The 25,855-nt window shown below is 46.1% G+C and overlaps 1 protein-coding gene across 3 annotated transcripts; it reads right to left on the minus strand.

The window, feature by feature from the left end:
- On the minus strand, positions 1 to 25,855 carry MANBAL (mannosidase beta like). Of its 3 annotated transcripts, XM_057700771.1 has the most exons (4): positions 25,759 to 25,851; positions 18,115 to 18,316; positions 855 to 989; positions 1 to 425 (listed from the first exon to the last, which is right to left on the minus strand). In XM_057700771.1, the coding sequence occupies exons 2-3, from the start codon at positions 18,262 to 18,264 to the stop codon at positions 885 to 887; spliced, it is 255 nt and encodes an 84-aa protein (XP_057556754.1). In that variant the 5' UTR covers positions 18,265 to 18,316; positions 25,759 to 25,851; the 3' UTR covers positions 1 to 425; positions 855 to 884. The 3 variants fall into 3 exon arrangements, with proteins under 3 accessions (XP_057556754.1, XP_057556755.1, XP_057556756.1); XM_057700772.1 differs by having other exon boundaries at positions 1 to 989; positions 25,816 to 25,855; XM_057700773.1 differs by having other exon boundaries at positions 1 to 989; positions 18,115 to 18,313; positions 25,759 to 25,829.

The raw sequence follows: 25,855 nt of genomic DNA on the forward strand, positions 1-25,855 counted from the left end.
GCCAACACACAGGAGGCCCAGCGTGCAGGGCCGTTTATTAACGTTTACTTCCCCCAAATGACTTTTCCTCACTGGTGGGGGCTGAAAGAATTGGGGGGTTGGGAGGGGGTAGAGACAGAAGCCAAAAGGTACCCCTTGAATGTGCTGTGATGGGCTGAAAAGAGGTTGGTCTGAGATGGACAAGCCTCCCCCCCCGCTCCCCCATTTCAGATTCTCAGGAAGTTTGGGCCCAAGAATACACACTCATTCACCCAAATGCCTTCCATCTGCCGGAGGAGTACCAGGCATCACCCTGGCTGGGTCTTCCACTGTCTCTCACACCAGGCATCTTTCAGGCCCACGTGTTGCACTAGTGAGACCACTAGCACTGCCGTGGCTTTGGCATCTTGACCTAAACAAACAGGGGAGGCCTGGCCGGGTTCCATCTGCACAAGCAGAGACAAAGGGAACAGATTAGCAGGAAATCTGATCTGCGAGGCACAGATACTGGGAGAGGGCGGGGCCTGTCAGCATTAGATAATGATTTGAAAAATGTAGTGTAAATCTACAAGGTGGGTGACTAAAGGCAGCACATGAGGATTAAGTGAGAAAATATAACTGTGAGCTGAGCCGACTTCTGAAGAGACTTCCAAGACAGTCTCTGCTCACAGGGTGTTTTAGTCCCCTTGGCCCTAAACCATCTTGGAAGCAGAAGGAAGAAGAAGTGGTGGTCTGCCCACCGCGGCCTGGGAACTGTCATGATTGTCCAGACCTCTGTGGTCAGAGAGCTCCCCAGCCACCTCAGACCCTGAGCCCAGGACAAAGTGAGGGAACAGGACGCTGAGCCCCAGGAGGGCTGCCCCCAAGCCCCTCGCCTGCCCACTGGGCTCCGCAGGCCGCCTCTTCTACCGCTTCTTCTTGGCCTCCTTCTTGGGTCTCTTGTTTGCAGGAGCAGTGGCCTTGGGCTTCCTCGTCACCTCTGCACTTCGGGGCTCGGATGGTTCTGCCTCCTGTGTGGTGACAGAAAGGAGAGTCCTGCTTAGACAAATCAAGCCTGACACCAGCAAGATGAGATAATTTCTGAGGGGACTTTGCAAATGGAAGCGTGCCGCAGACACACAAGGGACAGAAACCGTCACTGCCGGGGCCCAGAATCCACATGTTTTGGGACTGCCCCTGGGGAGCAGGTGAAGGATAAGGGAGGAGGCCTGAGGGGGAGGGGGCAGCCTCTGGAGTCTCACAGGCCTGGGGGGAATCGAGGCTGCCCCGGTCCAGCCAAGTGACCTTGCAGGCAACTCCCTTCCCCTTTCTGTGTCTTGGCTTACCCACCCGTGAAACAGTGACGCGCACTTTGGAGGGCTGATGTGAGGAGGCCAAAATGCATGCACAGCACCCAGTTCACCCAAATGCGCCCGGTGGCTGGCTGGTCGCTGTGTGCAGGGACTGGGCAGAATGCGGGTGGGGAGCCGGCCACAGGCAGACCTACTGTGGCTTGCTCTCTCCTTCCAGCCCTGCTATTCTCCTCCGCCCATGCAAGCACAGATGCTGGGGGAGGGAAGGGTGGAGAGCGCAGCTGGCGGACGGGCGGCCACCACACGGAGGTCTGTGGCGCCTGGCAGAGGTGCCCTGTGGGAAAGGGCAGAGGGCAGCTTCAGGGCAGAACTCCAGACTCTCCCTTCATCTGGGGCAGCTCTGGTTTTTATCTGTCATGTACATTGTGATTTGTTCCCTGTAAGATTTGGTCTAAACAAAGGTTCTGCTGCTGAAAAAAGGTTCAGAACCACAGAGCCAGCCCTGGCCTACGCTGAGCTGATAAAGAAAGTGGACTCTGGGGAAGGGACTGGGCCTGTCCCAGCACCGCAGGCTCACATCAGAGGAGACTCTGGAGTAGCCTCAGTCCTGTCAGGTGTCCCCTCCTCCCTGGGTGATAAATCACACTGTGCCACAGCCAGGCAGGACGTGACAGAATCCCATCTAGCCCAGAGAACATGAGCCACGGTCCGCAGGCCTCGTCCGGCCCACAGGCAGATTTCACTTGGACTGCAGTGTTTCTTTTTAAGAATTTGAGCCAATTGGGAGATTTCCCATTCAACGTGGAGACCTCACTTTTCTTGAAAACTTTAAACATCCGGTGACACTGGCCCCAAACCCCTTCGTGGAAGAAACAGGCTGAGCAATGGCTGCTCCTTTATCCGGGTGCCTCCCCAGCCCCCACCCCCTGCTCTGCTGTCCCCAGCACTAATAGGAAGGAAATGTTTTCAGTACTTGTGTTCTTTCATTAAAAATGGGAAAACAAAAAGCATACAAAGAATATAGTTCCTAGAGCAGTATTTGTTCGTGTTTAACTGGCCAGCTCCCGGCTTCCAGCTTGCTTCACTCTGTCCTTCCCTGCTAGTCGTCAGCCCCTGGCCCCAGCCTCGAGCCTCCATCAGACAGAAGAGGCAGGACCACGGCTGCAGAGGGGCGGTCCCCACCTAAGGCCCAGTCCAAAGGTCTGTCAGCTCCCTCTTATCGGCCATCATTGTCTGCTCTCCACCCTGCCCGCCTGGCAGCTGAGACACAAGGCGTGAAGGCCCAGCCCAGTCTCAGGCACCCACGGGTGACCTTCCCAAGATAACCAGGGGGCAGGCCCCTCCCCTGGCCAGGTCTCTGACTGCGCTCTGGACTTTCCCAGCCTGTCCCCTTGTGCTGATATTGTTTATGTAACTTGGGAGGAAGAAAGAGAGAGAGAGAGAGAGAAGAAAGAAAGAAAAAGAAAGAGGAAAGGGAAGGGGAAGGAGAGGAAAGGAAAGGAAAGCCCATTAGAAAAACAAAAAGACAAAACAAAACCCCAGAGAAGCCAGTTTGTCAAGCGCACAGGCTGACACCTCTGCAGAGCCCAGCAGGAAGGCTACTGTTTAAAGGCAAACCCCCCAGGGCACAACGCCTTTGGAGACTTTGGGAGCTGGAAAGCATCCCCAGCACAGCACCTGTGCAGCCAGTGGAAACCAGTCAGCCCCTGTGTGCCCTGGGCCAACAGGGCCTGATTAGACAAAGGGCTTATGCACAATTGCCGAGGCCCACCAGGATCTCCAGGGATGGGGCCCCACTCTGAGCTCAAAGCTGGGTGCCTCCTTGGTTTCAGTGGGGCCAGTTCAGAATCCAGAGATGAGGACACCCAGCTGTGTCCCCTATGCTTCCCTTACTCCACAGACCTTCTCTCAGGCACCTCATCCTTTCTGTCACCTTTCAGACCTCTCTCCTGACCCAGCTGTCTGTCAGATGACTGGGACTGGCACCTCCCAGGCACCTCCAACTCAAGCGTCCCAGACAGAGCATGGACCCTTCTCCAGCCAGCCTGGCCTTCCTCTCCCACCGTGGTCAGAGCGACCAGAATCCAGGTAACCCCAGCCTCCCTCCTCCCCTCCATCCAATCAGTCACCAAGTCCTGCTGATTCGACCTCCTGCACCTTGACTTGGCCACTCTCTCGGGCATCAAAGGCCCTACTTCAGTTCCCTCACTGCCAACGGGCCTCTCTGCTCTCTCTATGCCATGCCTTGTGCAGCTGCCAAAAGCATTCTTCTAAAATGCAGATCCCACCTTAAACCTTCCAGCAGCTTCCATCACCCACAGTCTCATGTCCTGCACCTGGGGTGATGGCTTAAGGAGATCACTTCTCCAGCCTCGCCTGGGCTCTCCTCCATGCCCCACACTGGGCCAGGCCCCAGGGCTTCCGCTGCTCCCCCCTAAACAAGAGGAGCAGCCTTCTTTCCTTGGCGGTCCAGTAACCCCTCCCCATGGTTTGGCCCCGCCCAAGAACACACTGCTACTCACCCTGGAGCCTTCCTCCTCTGCTCCTCTTCCTCCAGCAGGTGCATCCCCTCCTCCATCCCACGCCCCAGGCACTCAGGAACCTTGCAATGCCACTCATTTTACCAAAGTTACACATGCTCATGACGGTCCCACTACTAGCCTGTGAGCTCCTTGGACAGCTTCAATTGTTCTTGAATGAATGAATGAAATGAAAGAAAACACAAGACCTCCCACAACCATGGGAACTTCACTCTGGTTTATCATCATGAAAAGATAACACTTAAGACTAAGCTTCACTATTTCCACAGGCAGAGAGGACACAAGCAGATTTTAAACCCAAAATTCATACCCTAAAGCATGTCTAGACACAGCCACCAATAAGAATAGTAATAACAGCCACAACAGCGGCTAATATTATTTACAACATGCCAGGCCCTGTGTTCTAGGGCCTGGACATATCTTATTTTTGCCTCACAAAGTGCCATAATGAGCCCCACTTTACAGACGAAAGAAGAGACACTCAGAGAGGTGATGTGACCAGCCTCTGGTCTCAGCTGGTGAGCGGCAGGGCAGGATGAACCTAAGCTCTCAGTGGCTGTATGGTGCAGCCTCTCCCGGGTTTCCTAGGGACCTCGGGGCTGATGGCCACCAGGAATCGTAGTTAACTGTGAAATCTACTTTCTCTCTATTTAGCAGCGTCTGGAAGCACAGGTGACTGTGGAATCACAAGAACAGCTTGTTCTGGATCCTGCCAATGGGTCGTTCAGAACCCTCTTGCCTGTGGCAGGCAGGAGTCAGGGAAGTGGGTTGGCGCTCCTCGAGTCAGGCTTTGCTCCTGCAGTTGAGAGCAGCTCTCTGTGGGCGCGTGGACACAGTACAGTCATCGAGTCATCTGAGCGCATTATCTGTCTCCTCCTCACCCCAGACCTCCTCCTCTCTTCGCCAGCTCAGTTTCTGGCATCGTCACCCACCCAGTTACCCAAGCTAGAAACCGCCAAGCCATTTCTACGTTCTCGGCATTCCCTGTGTGCCCCACATCCAATCTGTCCCCATGGCCAGTCCATTCTGCTTTCCACAGGGCTCTCAACTCGGCCTGGTCCCCTCTGGACACACTAATGAGCTGGTTCAGAGCCCCCGGTCTCCTGCCTGCCCTTCCCAAGGTTTTCCTCACCATTCGCCACACTGCTTTCAGAGCCCATTCTCCTAAAAAGACTGTTCTGACCAGTCTGTTTTTTGCTTTAAATGTGCTGCTGGTTCCCACTTGGTATAAGATAGAGTCCAAGAACCTCCAGGTGTCCCTCTTTGTTTAAAACAGATTCCAAGAGCCCCTGAGTGGTCTCCAGAGCTATTCCACTGCAGCCTTGGCCCTGTCCCCAGGCACACCCTCTCATGCAGCCTACTCTCACTTCTGGGCTACTGGCCAGCCAGGATCTCCCAGATGCTCTGTTCTCTTTCATGCTCTGCACAGGTGCTGAGCACCCATCACCGATCTATCTGTGCCCAGTGCGTGCAGGTTCGGTGCCTGGCAGCACAGGGTAATGACGAAGGGGATGCACACTTCGTGACACGCACCACGTGTGTGCTTCACAAACATCAGCCACTCAGCCTCCCGTCACCCTGATAAGTCCATTTTACAGGCAAAGAGACTGAGGCTCACTAAGGTTTAGCAACTAACCCAGTGGAGCACAGCCACCTTCCCCACAAGGGGCAGGGAAGCAAAGGCAGCTGTTACACACGTGATTCGGATGCTGGGGTCCTAGCCACACAGAGCTGTAGCTCCTAATTCTTAGCTGGCAAGAATGACTCAATAAATGGCTGACTTGGGACTTCCCTGGTGGCACAGTGGTTAAGAATCTGCCTGCCAATGCAGGGGACACGGGTTCGATCCCTGGTCTGGGAAGATTCCACGTGCCACGGAGCAACTAAGCCCATGTGCCACAACTACTGAGCCTGCGCTCTAGAGCCTGTGAGCCACAATTACTGAAGCCTGTGCACCTAGAGCCCGTGTCCTGCAATAAGAGAAGCCACCACAATGAGAAGCCCACGCATCGCAACAAAGAGTAGCCCCCGCTCCCCGCAACTAGAGAAAGCCCGTGCTCAGCAACAGACCCAACGCAGCCAATAAATAAACAAATAAATATTTTTTTAATGGCTGACTTAATTTCTCTTCAAATGCACGTTACTGCTACAAGCCAGGCAGACTGAACATTACAGCCCCACCTTTCAATCGTGCCTCCTCTGAAGCAAATTTTCAGTTCCCTCAGCAATCTCACTCAGGGGAGTAAAAGAAACCCCCCCCAATCCCCCCCACCCAGGTGGCTCCTGGGCCTGCAGAGGCGTCCTCTGTGTCACAGGCCTCATCAATAATGAAGCAGCTCCGCAGCCACTTATGAGGCCAGAAAATTGCTGCTATTCATCAGATTCAAATAATCGAATCTGTGTCACCATGCATCAATTCCCTTTCAGCAGGGAAAGCACACAGAATTTTATGATTTCCACTATACAGTTCAGTGTGGATTTAGTCCAATAAATCAGGACAAAATGTCATTCTACACAGACTGAAACTCCTCTCTCCTCTAAAATGGTCCAGGGAAGGAAGACCACTGTGCTATCCTCAGGTAGCCTCAAGCACCTTATCTCACTCGGTCCTCAAGATCGGTGTGGTCGGGCATGAACGCCCTCCTATTCTAGCTCAGGACATGGGCTCGGGGAGGGGAAGGTGCCCAGTGCTGAAGCTCTGGCTATCCTGCTGCGCTCTCTTGCCCAAGGCCCTAGGCAGGGTGGGGGCTGGGAGACCTTGCAGGGCTGGAACGAGCACTGGCCTTGAGAGGAGGACAGGACCAGCTGAAACCAAGCGGGGGAGGCCGTCCATGTGGGCTCCACAAGGCAAACGGAGACACAGAGTCCAGGATGCGCTTGGCAGGCGAGGAGAACTGTGATTAGAGAGAACAGCCCGGGGAGCTCACTCCAGACACAATTCAGCATCACCGCAAGCCCTGCACACCGGCTGGTCTGTGACTCTGTGTGTGTCCTGCCGTCTCTCCCACGAGCCGGTACACATCTCAAGACCATGTTTAGACCTTCACCCTGCCCATTGCACAGCAGTCTTTCAGGAACAGCTCGTTAAGCAAAAAACACCTTCCCGCCCAATTCAACTGCAAACGCCTCCCAAGCTTAAAAAAAAAACACAGGGCAGAACTGCGAAGTTGGTTCTGAGAGACTGTCTCCTGAGGTGTTGAGAATAGGTGAACACCTGCCCAAGTTAATTATTTACTGCAGCAGCCTTCACTGGCAATCAGGGGCCTAGTTTAAAATCAAGACCCCCTGAACTAGGACTTCCCTGATGGCACAGTGGTTAAGAATCCGCCTGCCAATGCAGGGGACACGGCTTCAATCCCTGGTCCTCGAAGATCCCACATGCCGCGGAGCAACTAAGCCCGTGCGCCACAACTACTGACCCTGTGCTCTACAGCCCGCGAGCTGCACTACTGAAGCTCATGTGCCTAGAGCCCATGCTCCACAAGAGAAGCCACCGCAATGAGAAGCCCGTGCACTACAACAAAGAGTAGACCCCACTCGCTGCTACTGGAGAATGCAGAAAGCCGGTGCACAGCAATGAAGACCCAACGCAGCCAATAAATAAATAAAGTTATTTTTAAAAATAGATAAACACATAGTTTATATATATATATATATATGTATATATAAAGACCCCCTGAACTTCTAGGCCACTGCTCTGTGGTCCCCAGGAAGGGTCCATCCCTTCCAGGGCTCCAAACATTGCAAGGCTTTCTGGCTAACAGCCAAGTCTATGTGGGCATCACACGGAAAGCCCCCACTCTTGCCATCAATTCTGGTGAGCTCTCCTCCGCCGGATCACAGTGCTAGGCATCGGTTGTCTTTGTCTGCCCAGCAACTCCTCTCCATCACGGCCATGCCCTTTCCCTGTCCCATGTGGGTCTGGGAGACTCAATCCCTGCAGCCACAGGAATTAAATGCAGCCTGGCCAGAAATGGTACCCAATGCCCCTTCCCACCTATGGGGCAAAGTACAGACATGTGGTCAGACCAGAGCCAAGCAGAGGCCTTCCATGAGATCTGGAAAGTGAGCATAGGTAGAGAAATGGCTTCTCCTGCTTGTAAACCATAAGCAGTAAGGATACAGACTGTGGCTGCTGTAGCCATCCTCCTGACACGTGACAAGGGCCTAAGAATGAAGCCAACAACCCTTGAGAGCCAGGAGATGCAGAGACAGACAGAGCCCTGAAGACCTTGAGAGCTTCTGAACCCACCTGTGCCTTGAAATTCCCAGTTCAAGAGCCAATACAGTCTCTTTCTATGGAAACTGCTGGAGCCGCGTTTCCGAGCCTTCAACAGAAAGGGCCCCCATTAACGCGAGAAGAGACGGAGGCAATCACACGAAGACACAGGGTGTAAGTGAAGGTACCCGCCTAGGGGCTGGCGGCTGGCCGGGCAGATGTGACGTAAACAGAGGAAGACATGAGAACAGTCAGCATTTAAACTACTAGGAGAGTTTGTGAGTAATTGCCAGATGAACTATTACTACCTGATACGTGAGCTGCTGAACTAAAAATCAACACCCGCTTGCTTAGGGTGCACTGGATCAGCATTCTGGGCAGAAACAGATCCAAAACAGACTTGGGAGGAAACTCCAGCAGCCTCTGGGGAAGGGGGAGAGGGGCTCCTGCCCTTTATTTCCTCATAACCTACTCCTTCACTCCTGGAATTTGGCTCCCACCTCATTAAAATTACTGCTCTCCACTTTGAGAAAAGCAATAGACTATCTTCCCAGAAAAAGTGCCGAAGCATGAAGACGTCACAGCTTTGCACACAACTGCAGGGAGCTCACAGACTTCTGCAGTCTTTATCTAGGGATGCCCTAGGGATCTGGGAACTCCCTATTAAGAACTTAGTTCCCCTGGAACCAAACTGAAGAAGGGCTGAACACGGCACCACCGTCACATTGAGCAGCCTTTCCTCCATCACTCAGCCACTGCTGCCCAGTCTCTGTGCCCTCCTTGAACCACTCAGGGGTCTTCAGAGAGACTACAGTCTCCTGGTCCTCTGCCCACTAATCTGCATGTCTCCAAGAGATCGAAAGGAATGAAGAGCCCAGCTTTGTCTGCATGGCACTCCTGCTCCTTTGGGAACTGACCTTCCTCGCCACCCCTAGAGGTCACACCACGGGCTGCTCCCCTCCCCCACAATGGCCATAGCAGTCCTAAACTGGGTCAGCTACAGCTCCTTCTCTAGGGATTCTGGAACTGGGACCAAGCAGGAAGGCAGCTTCCAGATGCTGCAGCTGAAAGATGTAAACTTTGGTAGCTGTTAGTGGCCACGTTTCATCTTACCACAGGGACAGCGAGCAGAGGAAGCAGGGCAAGAGAAGCGAGAGACAAGAGACAGACAGGAAGGGAGGCAGAGGGGATGCAGATGGTGAGTGATGGGGTCCCTGGTGCCCACTCCTTCCAGAGGCCCAGCTGCATCCCTGCTTTGGGAGAGAACCCGCATATTTTCAGTATCTCTACATTGCACAGAAACTACCTCAAGCAGGTTGGGCATGCCCCAAGTGCAGGCCTTCCCTGAATCTTCATTTCCCTTGAAAAACTGAGCAACTCATTCTTAGGGTTTTAAGAAATAATACTGTGTTGGTTAAAATAACTCCCAGGTCTTCATCCCCAACTTCTCACTAGCTCTTTCTTTCCCACTTGGATGTCATGCTATTATTACAAACTTAACACATGTAGAACTGAATACCTCCTGTCCTCCCCAAATTGGTTTGTGTTTCAGGGAAACAGTCTAAGGACCAGGCCAGTGGCTACATAATATAATCACCTGGGCACTTTAAGAAACTACTGATCCAACGCTTCAGAGAACAACTGAATCGGAATCTCTATGGGTGAAGCCCAGGCGTTTGAAAATTCTCCAAGTGGGTACAGCCAGATAGAGAATCACGGACCAGCCCAAGGAAAGACAATTCGCACTACCACTCCCCAGTCCCTTGCTTGAGGCAGACATCAATGAATAATTTCTTTACTCTGCAGCCTAAGAAGCAGCCCCAGAATCCTTTCCACCTGGGCCACCATACAAACAATCCGACTGGGCATGAGAGATGAAACACAGCTGCATCTTGGAATACACAGAAACGGTACAAGGATCTACCTTCTTATATTTTAGAACCTAGCCTACAAGAAAATGTGTGGATTAAATGTGGCCCAGGCCTCAATCAGGCTCAAACAAATGTTTGTTTTCTTGGGTCTTAGTTTAATGAGGTGTCAGTGAGAAAACATTCTCATTTGGCTTAGGATTCTAGGGACTTTGGTTTAATTTTACGAATTAGTTCTTGCTCCTACTATGGAAAAGAAAGGGGGTGGGGTGGGAAGCATTTCTATGTGTTCCTTTTTTAATTCCCTGATTACCCCCAAAAGAGCTTTCAAATAATCTGCTAAGTATTGAAACACTGAAGTCATAAACTAGTCGCAAAAATCGGCTTACTGGAACAACAGGAAAGACATTCTTTTGCTTTTCAAAGCTTTTCCCATCATCTGGAGCCAAAAATATTATCTTGACCCAAAAAGCCACTAATAAACCTTGCTTCTATAGGCTAAGCAAAAGGATGATTTTGCCCTAAGCAAAGTGGCAGAGAGAACAAAATTGTTCTCTGGGTCCTCCCACCCCCCATGTCCACCATCTCCCACCTCCTGGTCACCTTCCACTTACAGGTACCTCCCTCCTGCCCTCGGGCTCCCTGGAGTCCCCACAGCTGTCCCCATTCCCACAGGCTCACTTCCTCCATAAGAGTTCCCCAGCCCCAAGTTAAAATCCCTTTCTTTTTCCCTCCCCATCCAAATTCCAAATCCCAGCTAGCTACTAAGCACAACCTCTAAGCACAGTCTTAGCACTCACCCCCTCTTTGTAAGACTGTTTACACACACAGAATGCTGTGTTTCCTTTCCATTTATTTAAAAGTTTGGGCTGTGAGAAAAGGTTGCTTTACGGGGGCAAGCAAAGGAAAGCTGGCAGTAGAATCCCGCATAATTGAGGACCATTCGCCAGCGTGATGCATCAGTAAAAAGTTTAATAGTACTGCATTTTTTGCTACTGATCCACTGAAAAACTAAAAAACAAAAACAAAAAAAGTAATACAGTAACCTTCAATTACAAAGACAATTGACTTGCGTGAGCCTTATTCCCCTAAACTTCAAGATAAATGAAAATGAGGTGTTCTGTACTACATTTATATTTTAAAAGATGCTGCTGTTGATACCAAACCAGATGAAGATATCAAAAATAAAGAAAATTACAAGGTAATATCACTGACGAACACAGATGCAAAAGTCCTCAACAAAATATTAGCAAACTAAATCCAACAACACATTAAAAGGATCATACACCATGATCAAGTGAGATTTATCCCAGGAATGAAAGGATTTTTCAATAGCCACAAGTCAATCAATGTGATACACCACATTAAGAAACTGAAGAATAAAAACCATATGATGATTCAATAGATGCAGAAAAAGCTTCTGACAAAATTCAACATCCATTTATGATAAAAACTCTCCAGAAAGTGGGCACAGAGGGAACATACCTCAACATAATAAAGGCCATATATGACAAACCCACAGCAAACTCAATGGTGAAAAGCTGAAAGCATTTCCTCTAAGATCAGGAAAAAGACAAGGATGCCCACTGTCACCAACATAGTGTTTGAAGTCCTAGCCATAGCAATCAGACAAGAAAGAGAAACAAAAGTAATCCAAATTGGAAAAGAAGTAAAACTGTCACTGTTTGCAGATGACATAATACTATAAACAGAAAATCCTAAGGATGCCACCAGAAAACTGCTAGAGCTCATCAATGAATTTGGTAAAGCTGCAGAATACAAAATTAATATACAGAAATCTGTTGTATTTCTATACACTAACAATGAACTATCAGAAAGAGAAATTAAGGAAACAATCCCATTTTCCATCACATCAAAAAGAATAAAGTACCTAAGAATAAACCTACCTAAGGAGGTAAAAGACCTGTACTTGGAAAACTGTAAGACACTGATAAAAGAGATGGAAGATGACACAAACTGATGGAAAGATATCCCATGTTCTTGGATTGGAAGAATTAACATTGTTAAAATGACCATACTACCCAAGGAAATCTACGGATTCAATGAAATCCCTATCAAAATACCACAGGCATTTTTCACAGAACTAGAACAAATAATTTTAAATTTTGTATGGCAACAAAAAAAGACCACAAATAGCCAAAACAATCTTGAGAAAGAAGAACAAAGCTGGAGGAATCACACGCCCTGACTTCAGACTATACTACAAAGCTATAGTAATCAAAACAGCATGGTAATGCACAAAAACAGACACATAAATCAGTGGAACAGAACAGATAGCCCAGAAATAAACCCACACACTTATGGTCAATTAATTTACAACAAAGGAGGCAAGCATATACATTGGAGAAAAGACAATCTCTTAATAAATGGTGCTGGGAAAACTACACAGTTACATGTAAAAGAATAAAATTAGAACAATATCTAACCCCATATACAAAAATAAACTCAAAATGGATTAAAGACCTAAATGCTACACCGGAAACCATAAAAATCCTAGAGGAAAACATAGGCAGAACATTCTTTGACATAAATTGTAGCACTATTTTTTTAGATCTGCCTCCTTAAGCAAAGGAAATAAAAGCAAAAATAAACAAATGGGGGACTTCCTACGTGGCGCAGTGGTTAAGAATCCGCCTGCCAATGCAGAAGACACAGGTTTGAGCCCTGCTCTGAGAAGATTCCACATGCCACGAAGCAACTAAGCGTGTGGGCCACAACTATTGAGCCTGTGCTCTAGAGCCTGTGTGCCACAACTATTGAGCCCGTGTGCCACAACTATTGAAGCCCACATGCCTAGAGCCTGTGCTCCACAACAAGAGAAGCCACTACAATGAGGAGCCCGTGCACCACAATGAAGAGTAGCCCCCACTCGCAGCAGCAACTAGAGAAAGCTCGTGTGCAGCAAAGACCCAATGCAGCCAATAAATTAATTAAAAAACAACAACAACAACAAATGGGACCTAACTAAACTTAAAAGCTTTTGTGCAGCAAAGGAAACCATCAACAAAATGGAAAGTCAACCTACTGAATGGGAGAAAATATTTGCAAATGATATGACCAATGAGGGTTTAGTATCCAAAATACATAAACAGCTCATACAACTCAACACCAAAAAAAAACCCAGTTAAAAAATGGGCACGTTTTTCCATTAATCTCCAAAATATACAAGCAGCTCATGCAGCTTACTACCAAAAAAGCAAATAACCCAATCCACAAATGGGTGGAAAACCTAAATAGACATTTCTCCAAAGAAGACATGCAGATGGCTAACAGACACATGAAAAGATGCTCAACATCACTAATCATCAGAGAAATGCAAGTCAAAACCACAATGAGCTATCACTTCACACCTGTCAAAATGGCTGTCATCAGAAAGAACACACATGCACATACACACAGACGAAGAAGAAAAGAAAAAAAAAGGACACAAATAACAAACGCTGGCAAGGATGTGGAGAAAAGGGAACCTTTGTACACTCTTTATAGGAATGTAAATTGGTGTAGCCACTGTGGAAAACAGTATGGAGGTTTTCTCAAAAAATTGAAAACAGAACTACCATATGACCCAGCAATGCCACTTCAGGGTATATATCTGAAAAAAACAGAAAACATTAACTTGAAAAGATACATGTACCCCAATGTTCATAGCAGTATTATTGACAATTGCCAAGATATGGAAGCAACCTAACTGTCCATCAATAGATGAATGGATAAAGATGTAGTATGTATACTAGGCCATAAGAATGAATGTCATTTTGCCATTTGCAACAACATGTATGGACCTGGAAGGTATTTTGCTAAATAAAATAAGTCAGACAGAGAAAGACAAATACTATATGATATCACTTATATGTGGAATCTAAAAAATAAAACAAACTAATGAATATAACAAAAAAGAAGCAGACCCACAGATATAGAGAACAAACTAGTGATTACCAGTAGGAAGAGGGAAGCACCGTGGGGCAAGAAAGGGGTAGGGGATTAAGAGGTACAAACAATTAAATATAAAATAAATAAGCTACAAGGACATATTGTACAACACAGGGAATATAGCCAATATTTTATAATTATAAGTGGACTATAACCTTTAAAAACTGAATCACTATGTTGTACCCCTGTAACTTTTATAAATATTATATAATCTGTTCATCAACTATACTTCAATTAAAATGCAATAATAGGGACTGCCCTGGTGGCGCAGTGGTTAAGAATCCACCTGCCAATGCAGGGGATACAGGTTCGATCCCTAGTCCAGGAAGATCCTACATGCCACTGCAATGGGAAGCCCGCGCACCACAGCAAAGGGTAGCCCCCGCTCGCCACAACTAGGGAAAGCCCGCGCTCAGCAATGAAGACCCAATGAGGCAATAAAAACAATTTAAAAAATTTAAAAAGGTAATAATAAAAAAATAGTAAAATAAAAGATGAGGTTGCTGTCTCAAATTAACCTCTAAATGTCTAAATGGCAGGGTTGGCCGGCGGGGTGGGGGGTGGAGGGGTGGAGGCATACTGCTGACAAAAGGGTGAAGCCCTTTGTCAACTCCCTGCCTCAAAAGACCTCAACCTAAGGTGCCACTAAAACCCTCTGAGATCAGTAAAGGGCACCCCTTTTTCTGAAAGTTTGCTAAATGGACCTGGGTCTTTAAGGCTAGTCTGGAAGGGTTAAGAACACAACAGGAGGTGAGCAGCAGCTCTCCAAAAGGCCACACACCTCTGACTCTAATCTCTGCCTGTAAAACAAGAACATTCACCACCTCCCTCCCTCGGGACTCTTAGCAGGTTTCATCAGTGACATGACAATAAAAGTGTTTGTTATTTATAATACCCAACAGCACTCCATGTCTGTAAGGACAGAGCACAGAGATTATGTCGAGTGCGATACAATTGCAGGTGGAAAAACTCCAATCCCGACCTCTTTCTCAAAACACCAGAATAAGAAATAGAGATGAAGAGAACAATGCAGAGGCCATGTGCCTATCCATGTTTACCAAGGTTTCCCCACTTTGCTGGCTGCTCCTCCCTGCTGCTTCCCTGAATGCTGGAGCTCCTCAACCCCACCTAGGCTCTCTCCCCATCTCACTCCACATTTCCCCTTAAGAGACCTCAACCTCTCTCATGGCTTTAATTACATCTTCTTGACTCTCAAATGTTGATCAACACTCAGCATAGACCCTCCTCCTGATACAGACCGGCAGATGCAGCTGCCTACTTGAAAGAATCACCTGGACATCTTGAAGGCACCTGCTTAAAACTGAATCCAGCATGCTCCTTCCCCATCCCCACCTGACCCAAGCCTGCTGCTTTGCCAGGGTTTCTCCCAATTACACCAGCAGGATCTCTGGGACACAATCCTCTCCAAGATATGTATCTTCAGAATATATTGTATATTGTTAAGTAAAAAAAGAAACATGTAAAACTGTGTTTAATAGGACGTTATCTTTTGTGCATCAAAGGGAGAAAATAAATGAATAAATAAATATCACACACATATTCATTTGGGTACATCTTCAAAAAGAAAAAAAGGAGGGATAAATCAAAACAAAAATGGTTGCCTATCAAGGGAGAAAGGGAAAAGGGTGGAAGATATTGAGATTAAAGGAAACTTCTGTGACTGTATCCTGTTACATAGTTTTGTTTTTTTAAACAATCCCATGAGATAAGTACTTTTTTAAAAAAATACTTAAAAAAAATATTTGTTTATTTTTGGCTGCATTGGGTCTTCATTGTGGTGCGTGGGCTTCTCATTGAGGTGGCTTCTCTTGTTGCAGAGCATGGGTTCTAGGCATGCAGGCTTCAGTAGTTGTGGCACATGGGCCCTAGAGCGCTCAGACTTCAGTAGCTGTGGCATGCTAGCTCAGTAGTTGTGGCACATGGGCTTAGTTGCTCTGTGGCATGTGGGATCTTCCCAGACGAGGGATCGAACCCATGTCCCTTGCATTAACAGGTGGATTCTTAACCACTGAGCCACCAGGGAAGTCCTGTTACCTAGTTTTGACTTTGGGAAATGTACATAAAAGTTTTATTATGTGGCGCCTGGATGGGAAGGAAGTCTCCGGGGAGAATGGATACATGTCCATGTATGGCTGCATCCCTTTGCTGTGCACCTGAAGCTATCACAACATTGTTATTTGGCTATACTGCAATATAAAATTAAAAGTTTAAATGGTTAAAAGAATAAGAATAAAAAAAATTAAAGTTTTATATAATTTTTAAATTAAATCAAAAGGAAAGCCTTCTAAAAATTAAAAGCAAATTGAAGCAAACTAACGTATGTCATGGTGGGAATATACCTACATGAAGAAAAGACTTACTAAACACAGTCCTCTGAACATATATCCCTACTGGGACATATTTTGGGGCCCAAAAAGAACCACAAAGAAATTGTAAATTTCATTCTGAGTCTTGTTGTTAGTAAAGAAAAACAATATAGTTATTTGAAAACTATAATAAGTATGTTGCAGATGTGCAGAACAGAGTTTACATTTAAGAAAGAAAGAGAGAGAGAGAGAGAGGAAGGAAGGAAGGAAGGAAGGAGAGAGAGAGAGAGAGAGAGAGAGAGAGAAAGAAAGAAAGAAAGAAAGAAAGAAAGAAAGAAAGAAAGACAGACAGACAGACAGACAGACAGACAGACAGACAGAAAGAAAGAAAGAAAGAAAGAAAAAAGAAAAGAAAAGAAAAAGAAAACTGCTATCCTTAGAAAAGCCAGCACGCAAGGCTGGCCGTGGGCTGGCATCTGAGAAACCGGATTCTGGGTGGTTCCCGCAATTCCCAGAACTGAGAAGAGTGGCTCACTACGCCTAACCTGTTTGTGGAAACAACATGGCTTATGCTCCATACATGCTTTCTTGCTGGAAGTCTAGAATTTTGGTTTGTGCTAGGCAGAGGGTGCTTATGTGACCTGTCCCCAATAAAACCCGAGGCAATGTGTCTCTAACGGGTTTCCTTGGTAGACAATATTTCACCCTACTCGATGGGGTTCCCACTGAAAATCAAAGCTTTATTCGTCAAGATTGAGGGCTGCTAGAGCCCAAACTCACTACTCTGAAAACTAATAAAGGGAAGGAACGAAGCATTTATCCTGCTTTTTTCTATGAATGGCATCTCAGGGTAACCATAGGGCATTACCCCACAGGGACGAGGTGAAGGTCTTCTTCGTTGAAGAATTCCAGTTAATAAATGCAGAAGGAAATAATGGATCTAAGCAATGATCAATGGATGCTAAGACCATTTAGGTGAAAGAGTGAAGAGTATTTGATAACAGAGGGATCAGCTATTACCACCTGAACCCACAGGTGAATCTCTGTGTGACAACCAGACACCAAGTGCCTATTGACATAGCACAAGAAGTACACAGCACTGTCTCCGAGGTGTTCTCACTAAACTACCTGATCTGAATTGAATCAAGCCTCTAGACCGAATTTCTCGTTGATAGGAAATATGGGGAACAAGGGAACGTGTCAAATGACACCACAGAGGAGCAGTCAGCCACATCCTGCATGTGGTTGTGGCAGATGACAGTGATCAGCTTTCTCCAACAAACCAATGTCGTGAGAAAGGTGGGGGGTGGGGTGGTAGAAGGAGGGTACAGAGCTATAGAATAAAGAGACCTATAGAACAAGAGTCAAAACAACAAGAAAGCCATTCTGATCACGTCACTCTCTTCCTTAAAATCCCCTGGGGCCCGCCACTCCTCTGGCTGTACCTCTCATCGTGTCCTCTCTGTGCTCTGGCCACGGTCACCTGCATCCAGTTCCTAGCCCGTTCCTTCTTCAGGTCCTTACATGCAGTTCCCTCTTCCTGGGGGAGGGGAAACAGCCCAGCCCCTGCCCCAGTGTAAGATCAGGTCCTCCCTCTTGTTATACACCCTCACAGTACCCTGTACTTCTCAGGGAAACATGTGTATTTGTTTCATATCTGCCCTTCTCCCAAAGACCGGAAGTTCCTTGAGGGCAAACATCACATCTTTCAGCAGAGTCTGACACATAGTAAGTATGTGCTAAATAAAAATCTGCTTAACGCACTTGTGAACAAATAAGGTATAAACCACGTAGCCCAATGCCCTCAGGTGGCAATTTGGGGACACTCTAAATCAATAAAGCCTTGCATAATCCCTGCTAGTTTTTCATTGCTGTGATATCTATTTTCAGTACCTAGAACCCAGCCCAAAGAGCTGAGGCTCACAGGGAAGGACTCACCGCTTCGTGGGACTTGGGGACAGGTACGATGATGGCCAGCACACAGATGAGCTGGAAGATGGCCCCCAGGAAGAGTCCATATCGCAGCAGGTTCTCCAGGAACGTGGGTTCAGGCACCTCAGGAGGGGAGAAGTCCAGGTCGGAGGCCATGGCCCCAGCTGCCTGCGGTCCCCTTGGATTTACCACTCTCCAGAGCCAACTTCTAAATGCAAAGAGTTAATGTCACGTTTCTACAACTGACGTTTAAATGGTTCCACTGACACAAACACACCTACATACAAGAATATATAAAGCAATTGTGGTGAAATGTTAACAATTCTTGAACCTAAGTGGAGGATACATGGAGAGTCATTGGACTATTCTTTCAACTTTTTTGTATATTTGAAATTTTTCCAACTATGAAGTTACAGAAAATAAAAAAATAAATGCAAACATTTCAACAAAAATCTCAAATCAACATACACTTGCTGAAGGCCTGTTCTATTTCAGGTTTTATTTATTTGTTCATTTATACATCCAGTCATTCATTCAACAAATACTTATTGAACACCAAGCACTGAAGAGTGAGTAAAGCAGACGAATCCCTGCTCTCTCAGGGCCTACCTCTCCGGACAGAGGTAGACAAAGAGCACATTCAGATGGGACATGCCAGGAGTGATAACTGTTTTGAAAAAAGCTTCAGAAGGGCATCATTTTATTTTGTACAGGGTGACAGGAAGGGCTTCTCTGAAGAAGAGACAGGAATGAAGTGGCAGAGATAGGAAGTGTGAGACTGAGCCAGGGCAGCATCTCAGGGAAGCGTATTCCAGACAGAAAGAAAAGCAAGTATAGAGGCCCTAGGGCAGGGATATGAGTCTGAAATAGCCACAGAGGCATGCAGGAGGGAGAGTGGAAGGAGGTAAGATCAGACAGGAATGGGGCCTGATCTTGTAGGACACTGACACTTCTGATTTGAGTAAAATGTAAAGCCACAGAAGGGCTTTGAGCAGAAAAGTGACATAATCTGATTTACTCTACCCCACCCCACTCCCCACCCCCCTCCCTGCCCACTTGGCGTTGTCTGGCTTGAGGGATCTTAGTTCCCTGACCAGGGATTGAATCTCGGCCCCTGGCAGCGGAAGCACAGAGTCCTAACCACTGGACTGTCAAGGAATTCCCTGATTTACATTTTAAATGGGGGGGGGGGGGGAACAGAGTGGACATAGGGAGACCAGTGAGGTGGCTACTACCAGTGACCCAAATAAGAGATGCTGGGGACATGGACGACAGGGCAGTAGTGGCCTTGAAAACATGCTAAATGAAATAAGCCAGACACAAAAGGACAAATACTGTATGATCCCACTTATTAGGAACCTAGAATAGGCAACTTCATAAAGACAGAAACTAGAATACAGGTTACAGGGGCTGGAGGAGTGGGAATGGGGAGTTACTGTTTAATAGGTAGGGAGTTTCAGTCTGGCAAGATGAAAAAGTTCTGGAAATAGTAGTGATGGTTACACACACTGTACACTTAAAAATGGTTAAAATGGTAAATTTTATGTTATGGATATTTTACCACACATATACAAAATTGTACCTGTTTCTTTTTACTTTTTAAATGTGGCTACTAGAAAATTTTAAATTACACGTGTGGCCTGCATTATATGCCTATCAATGGCTCTGAGTTCAAGGAGACCGATCTAAAACATTCCTCCACTTTGGCTCTGTGGCTTCACTGCTCTGCAACATTTTTCCAACATGAAGGAGGAGTGACTAAAGGATGACAGTATCGAGCTTCCAAGTGAACAGTCTATCTTTCAACCTAGTCACTTAGGAAGGTCACGTGCCTGTGCTGACAAGGTGGCCACTGTTTCACACCACTCCTGTCTCCTTTGGGAATGGCTTTCAAAGCCTGAGGCTCACTTTTTCCCCCCTCCAAATCCTCAGAGCTGGCAGACCATCATTCTCCCAGGAAGGATTTGACTTCTGGAAAGAACCCAACATCATCTGGATCCAAGCGTGGTGAATCAGGTGGGGCCTCAAGCCCAGGAATACCATTTTTGGTCAAATACAAGGTATGACGCTCAGACCCTAGGCAGATTGTTTGGGGTGGCTCAGAAACTGGCCCTGAAGTGAATTCCAAGGCTGCTGCAAGAACAGCTTCACTGGAGGAAACGTACAGCCCAGACAGGGCACTATATTCTTATGCCAAGTGAATAACAAGGTATAAAAAAGTTCCCTCATTTCTTTACAGTTGCATCTCATAAATATACACTTTTTTAAAATGCCCTTGGCCCTAAACGTTATGTTTAAGGCTGTAACAAGCCTAGTGGACTTATCAATACTTAGATTTATCAGTGTTACTAATAGCAAAATTGTTAAGAATATTTGTAGTACAATAAAAACGTGGGGCCAAGAGTCAGGTCTGGGCACAAACCCTCCTTCGATCAGCGATTAGCTACACTTTGGGCCAATTTCTTGACCTCCTACAGACTTGATGTTCTCAGGAGCCAAACAACAACAATAACATCTATTCAAAGCTATAAAGGATTTAGGCTTTTTTTTTTGAATGGCAATTAGGCAATATATAACGAGAGCCATAAAAGTGATTATATCCTATGAATGAATAACTCACTTCCTAGAATTTACAGTAAGGAAACAATTCAAAAGAGGAAAAAGGCTTCAGGTACAAAAAAAGTTCATGGCAGTGCTATTCATAATACTGAAAAGCAGGAAGCAACTAAAGTGTCCAACAATAAAGAAGCAGTTAACCCAATTATGGTACATCATGGCATATTCCCCCTTGGCTAAAATGGCAAATACAAATGTGGTCTATCAGGCCAGCGGAAAGTCTCTGCAAAATTACATTAAATGAAGAAAAGAAAACAATTACATAAACACTGATTGCAACCATGTATAACTGTGATTTCACTGGCTAAAGATCAAAAGAGGCCATAAGAAAAGGTAAATAGTTGCTGTTAAAGTAAAGGGCTCATAAGTTTTAATTCTGGGGGGAATATCATTGAAAAAAAAACTGAATACAGTCTAAAAGAAAAATCCATGCCCTATCTACTCCTCTCACAAGACTTTTATAGGGTCTAATGAAATGTTGCCCAAGAGAACTTTCTGCAATGATGGAAATGTTCTATTCTTGTGCTCTCCAATATGGTAGCCACCAGCCAAATGTGGCTATTAAACACTTAAATGAGGCTTACGCAACTCAACTTTTCATTTTCATTTTACTTTATTTATAAATAGTTGCATGTGGCTAGAGGACTCCTACTTTGCACAGCACAAGTATAACCAGAGGGTGGTTGTGATAAAGTTCTGGAAAATAAAATGCTCTACACATCTTCTGTCTACTTTAGAACTAATTTTCTCTGTACTCCTGTGCTTTACTTCCCAGCCTGCCTGCCAGGATTTCTGGGTTTTCCTTTCCTGATCACAGAAGTCACAGGAGTCCTACTTATCCTTCGGCTCTCAAAGAGGAGGCTCTTATCCCTCAGACCCCGTAACAGGCTTTGCTCCCCCTCCCCTGTCCGCACCGCTGTCACAGCAGTAGCAGTAAGCGAATCATTTGCCAGATGTGCACGGAACTTTACAGTCAGCATCTCATTCACTTCACAACCACTCTGGGAGGCAGGCATTACTAATGAGGATGAGGAAACCAACCAAGGCTTAGAGAGGTTATGTGGCCTACCCAGGGATTACCTGGCTGAGAAGTGGCAGTCAGGATTCAAACTGGCTGGTGGGTAAGACTGAAAACTACCTGGTGGTCAATAGTTTTCAACCTGTGGGCTGTGGCCCATTTGTGAGACATGGAAACCATTAAGGGGGCTGCAGCCAACACTTTTTAATTTTATTAACCAATATTTTAATTAATTAAATAAATGACAATAGAAAATATCACATTAGTAAGGGTGAGTATTGTGTCCTGAAGCATTTTTTCCCCAGTTATATCCATCTACATCCAAGCATGGATGCTCTGGGTCAAAATTCAAAATGTATTTCTTATTGTTTGAGAAATACTACACAGTCTAATGTTTTTACTTGCTCCACTATAAGCTCCTGGACAGCAGGGACCCAGGGTCTATCTTGAGTTTGTTCCAGGGCCTGACTCAAATATTTGGTAACTGATGAAACCTATGCTTGTTTCCCACCTTTAAAGCAAGAGCTGATGCCTCAACCAACAGCTTCCTTTAACAAGGAGGGGGAGCTGAGAGGCATGGGGCTTGCTTAGGCTCTCCCAGAGTTGGGGCAAAGCTGAACATCCCACTATGTCTCTAACCCTGTGGTGCTCCAGACCTGTTTAAGAGCAAAGGTTTTTAAACATGGGGGAAACTCACAGCCCCACTAGAATTTAATAAAAAATACAGAGCCATTTACTACCAAATGTGGCAAATAATTTTATAAGGTTATCAGACCCCTTGAAGCTCATCCCTGAATGCGACACCAGGGGTCTGAGACATTCATTCATTGGGCACATACTTAGTGAGCATCATTCTAGTTCCTGCCATGGAGTTTTCATCCAATGAAAGGACTCAAGCATACACATACAGATATAATGTGATGTCTGCAGTGAGTACTATGAGAAAACAGAAAGAGGGAGGTAAGGGGTGCTATTTTATTTGAGGTGGTCAGGGAAAAGCCTCTCTGAGAAGGTGACATTTCAGCAGAGGGAAGAAGAAAGCAAAAGAATAAGTCATTTCATATCTGTTAGGAACCCCAAGATGGAGAAGCAGCAAGGGATAAGGTCCTGAGGCAGGAATGAACTTTATGATCAAGGAGAAGAGTGGAGTGAGCAGCTGTGTAAGACCAGGAGGACTCTGAGTCCAAGGGGAGACACTGGAAGGTTCTTAGCAAGGAAACAACATGATTTGACTCATATTTAAATGGTCCCTGTGACTGCTGTGTTGAGAACAGACCATAGAGGGACAAGAGTGGAAATAGGGAGACCAGTTAAGAGGCTACTATATAATAGTCAAAAAGGCATACTTCCACCAGCTAGTAGTGGAGGTGGTAAATTCTCAGGTTATAGATATATTTTGAAGAGAGGGCCAACAAGATTTCTGAGATGAAATCTGAAAGAAAGAAACTAAAAATAAGATCTGAAGGTGAAAGTATTCTGCACAATACTGTAATGGTAAATACAAGGCATTAAGCATTTGTCAAAACCCATAGACCTTTACAGCACAAAGAGTAAACTTTAATATACACAAATTAAAAAAAAAATCATTTAGGTATCCAGGATGGAACGCAGAATGTGACATTCTGAATTTAAATGTATTAGAAATGGATGAAGCAACTTCACTGAAGGGCTAGGGGGAATCAGGTGCTGACCTCAGTAACTTTGGAAATGGGTGGAGTTTGTAAGACTAAAGGCAAAAGGAACTGTACATGTGCACTGTTAATAAAGCTGTTTCCAACATGGGATACGGGTTACCAATTCTAAAACGACTATACATGTACACTGCATTGAACAATTAAGTAAATGGATGGTAGATGGTGGGAGCTAGGTTTGCTACAATTGGAGTAGAAGCTTACAGATAAGCCAGAGGAGGCTAGAATGAACCATGTGGAATAGGTGAGCACTGCAGACATCAGTATAAACTCATATTAATATAGACACAAAGGCTACATAAATATTTATTTATGTGTGTGTGTGTGTACTACACACATACATCTCTTGCTCTGTTTGCTGAGAGGGCCTAGAAACATGTGCATCCTAGCAGCAATGAGCACCCCCAGCACCCAGATCTTGGTGTCTAATACCACTCTCCAGTAAAAGGAACCAGGGCTCCAGGGAGAAATGGTTAACTCTAGGACTGAAGCAGGAAATACACAAGATGAGCCTGTAACAGAAAGTAAGAAAGTGTTCAAAAAAAGCCCAAAACACATGATCAGGGTAAGTCAGAGGGATACAGAATATAGGATCCCAACTGCCAAAGCCAGAACAATTTGCACAACAAAATAAAGTAGTATTGGATTATAAGCCAAAGTATGAAAAGAAATATCCAGGACCATACTGATATAATGATTTACTTAATAAGCAGACAAATTTCCCATGTAGAATTTCAAATAATTTATGTAGATAATCTGTCTTAAAGTGTGAAATATAATTCCACACTCCTTAAGCATGGGCTGTGCATGATGACTTCCTTCCAAGTGGAGTAACTTCACAGTGGAAGAAGGCGGCTACCTCAAACTAGTGATCTGGGTTAACATCAACTGTGAGAACTTATATTGATAGTATATACCCTTGATGTAATGTGATGAGAATGGCATTTTACTTCTGTGGTCTTCCTAACTTCTGTGGTCCTCCACACCTGTAACTCCAGTCTCATCATAAGAAAAACACCAGACAAATCCCAAGTGAGGGTTATCGTACAAGATACCTGAGCTGTAATACTCAAAACTGTCAAGTTTATCTAAAATGAGGAAAGTCTGAGAAACTATCACAGTCCTAGAACCTAAGGAGACACGACTAAATGTAATGTGGAATCCTGAACAATAAAAGGACATTACAAGACTGAGCAAGTCTGAAGAAAGCAGGGACTTTAGTTAATAACTTACCGATATCGGTTCATTAATTGCGACAAAAGTATTATACTAATGTAAAATGTTAATAACAGGGAAAATTGTGTGGGGAACATATGGGAACTCACTGTAGTATCTTCACAATAATTTTGTAAATCTAAAATTGTTCTTAAATAAAAAGTTTATTGGGAAAGAAGTCAACATTTCAAAATAAATAACCCCTGAGACATGTATAGCTGTCCAGACTTAGCAAATAGAAACTAAGTCTTCTCTAAGATTGAAAAAAAAAAAAGAGATTCCAAGTGTGTTGGTAGGGGATCCCTGGCTTCTAAAGAACTGATTTTAAAATTCTGTCATGAGAATTCAACGGAAACAGACTGGTGAACAGAAAATCAGTGTCAGGAATTACTGCCTTACAGCCATGGGCTGTATACCCAGACCCGTCCGATTACAACAAATTCCCAAGAACTGCTCAAAATTGGGTTAGCATTTTGTCCTATGGAAAAGTAAGCCATCTACTAGAACTGTCAAAACTGGCTGCCAGTGGGCTGAAACTGGTGGGCAGATGCCCTGCAAAATGTAATTATTAAATCCGAATGTGTTCCCACCACTTAAAAAGGGAGGTTTCACATACTCATTTTCCACTTCTCTTAAAAAGAAATAAACCAGCAACATGCACCTACTAAGCGCTTTGCATTCACCATCTCATTGAATCCTCAGATTCAACCCTATGCGCCCATTTTACAGATGAGGAAACTGAGAACCAGAGGCAACCAGGGCTCGCCCACGATTACATAGCAATACGGGTACACTCGGGGGTCAAACCCCAGCCAGCTAGACTCCGGAGCTCTGGCTCCTCCTAATACTCCGCCCGTGGGAAAAAAGGCCGGATCACAGCTGTGAGGAGCACCAGACTCTCGCCCCGCGCAGAACTAAGGCGCTGAGAGGCAGCAAGCGAGGCCCTCCACCTCCCTGGGACCCAAACTCCCTTCCGCAAGTAACTTCCGAACGAGCGACCCAGGAAGTTATTTACGCCGCGCACGGAGCGCCCCCCACCGCCATCAGAACAGCGCCGCCGGCACAACCGGCCCGCAGCGCCCGAGCTTAAGCCCCTCTCGGTATCGCTACCTCTTCAACTCCGCGCGGCCCCGAAGCCCGGCCGGGGCACCACCCCGCCGGACTCACCTCTCGCGCCGCCGCGCCGCGCCGCGCCCCCGGAAGCGGT

This window comes from Hippopotamus amphibius, chromosome 12, assembly GCF_030028045.1.
Source record: "Hippopotamus amphibius kiboko isolate mHipAmp2 chromosome 12, mHipAmp2.hap2, whole genome shotgun sequence".
Classification (NCBI taxonomy): domain Eukaryota; kingdom Metazoa; phylum Chordata; class Mammalia; order Artiodactyla; family Hippopotamidae; genus Hippopotamus; species Hippopotamus amphibius.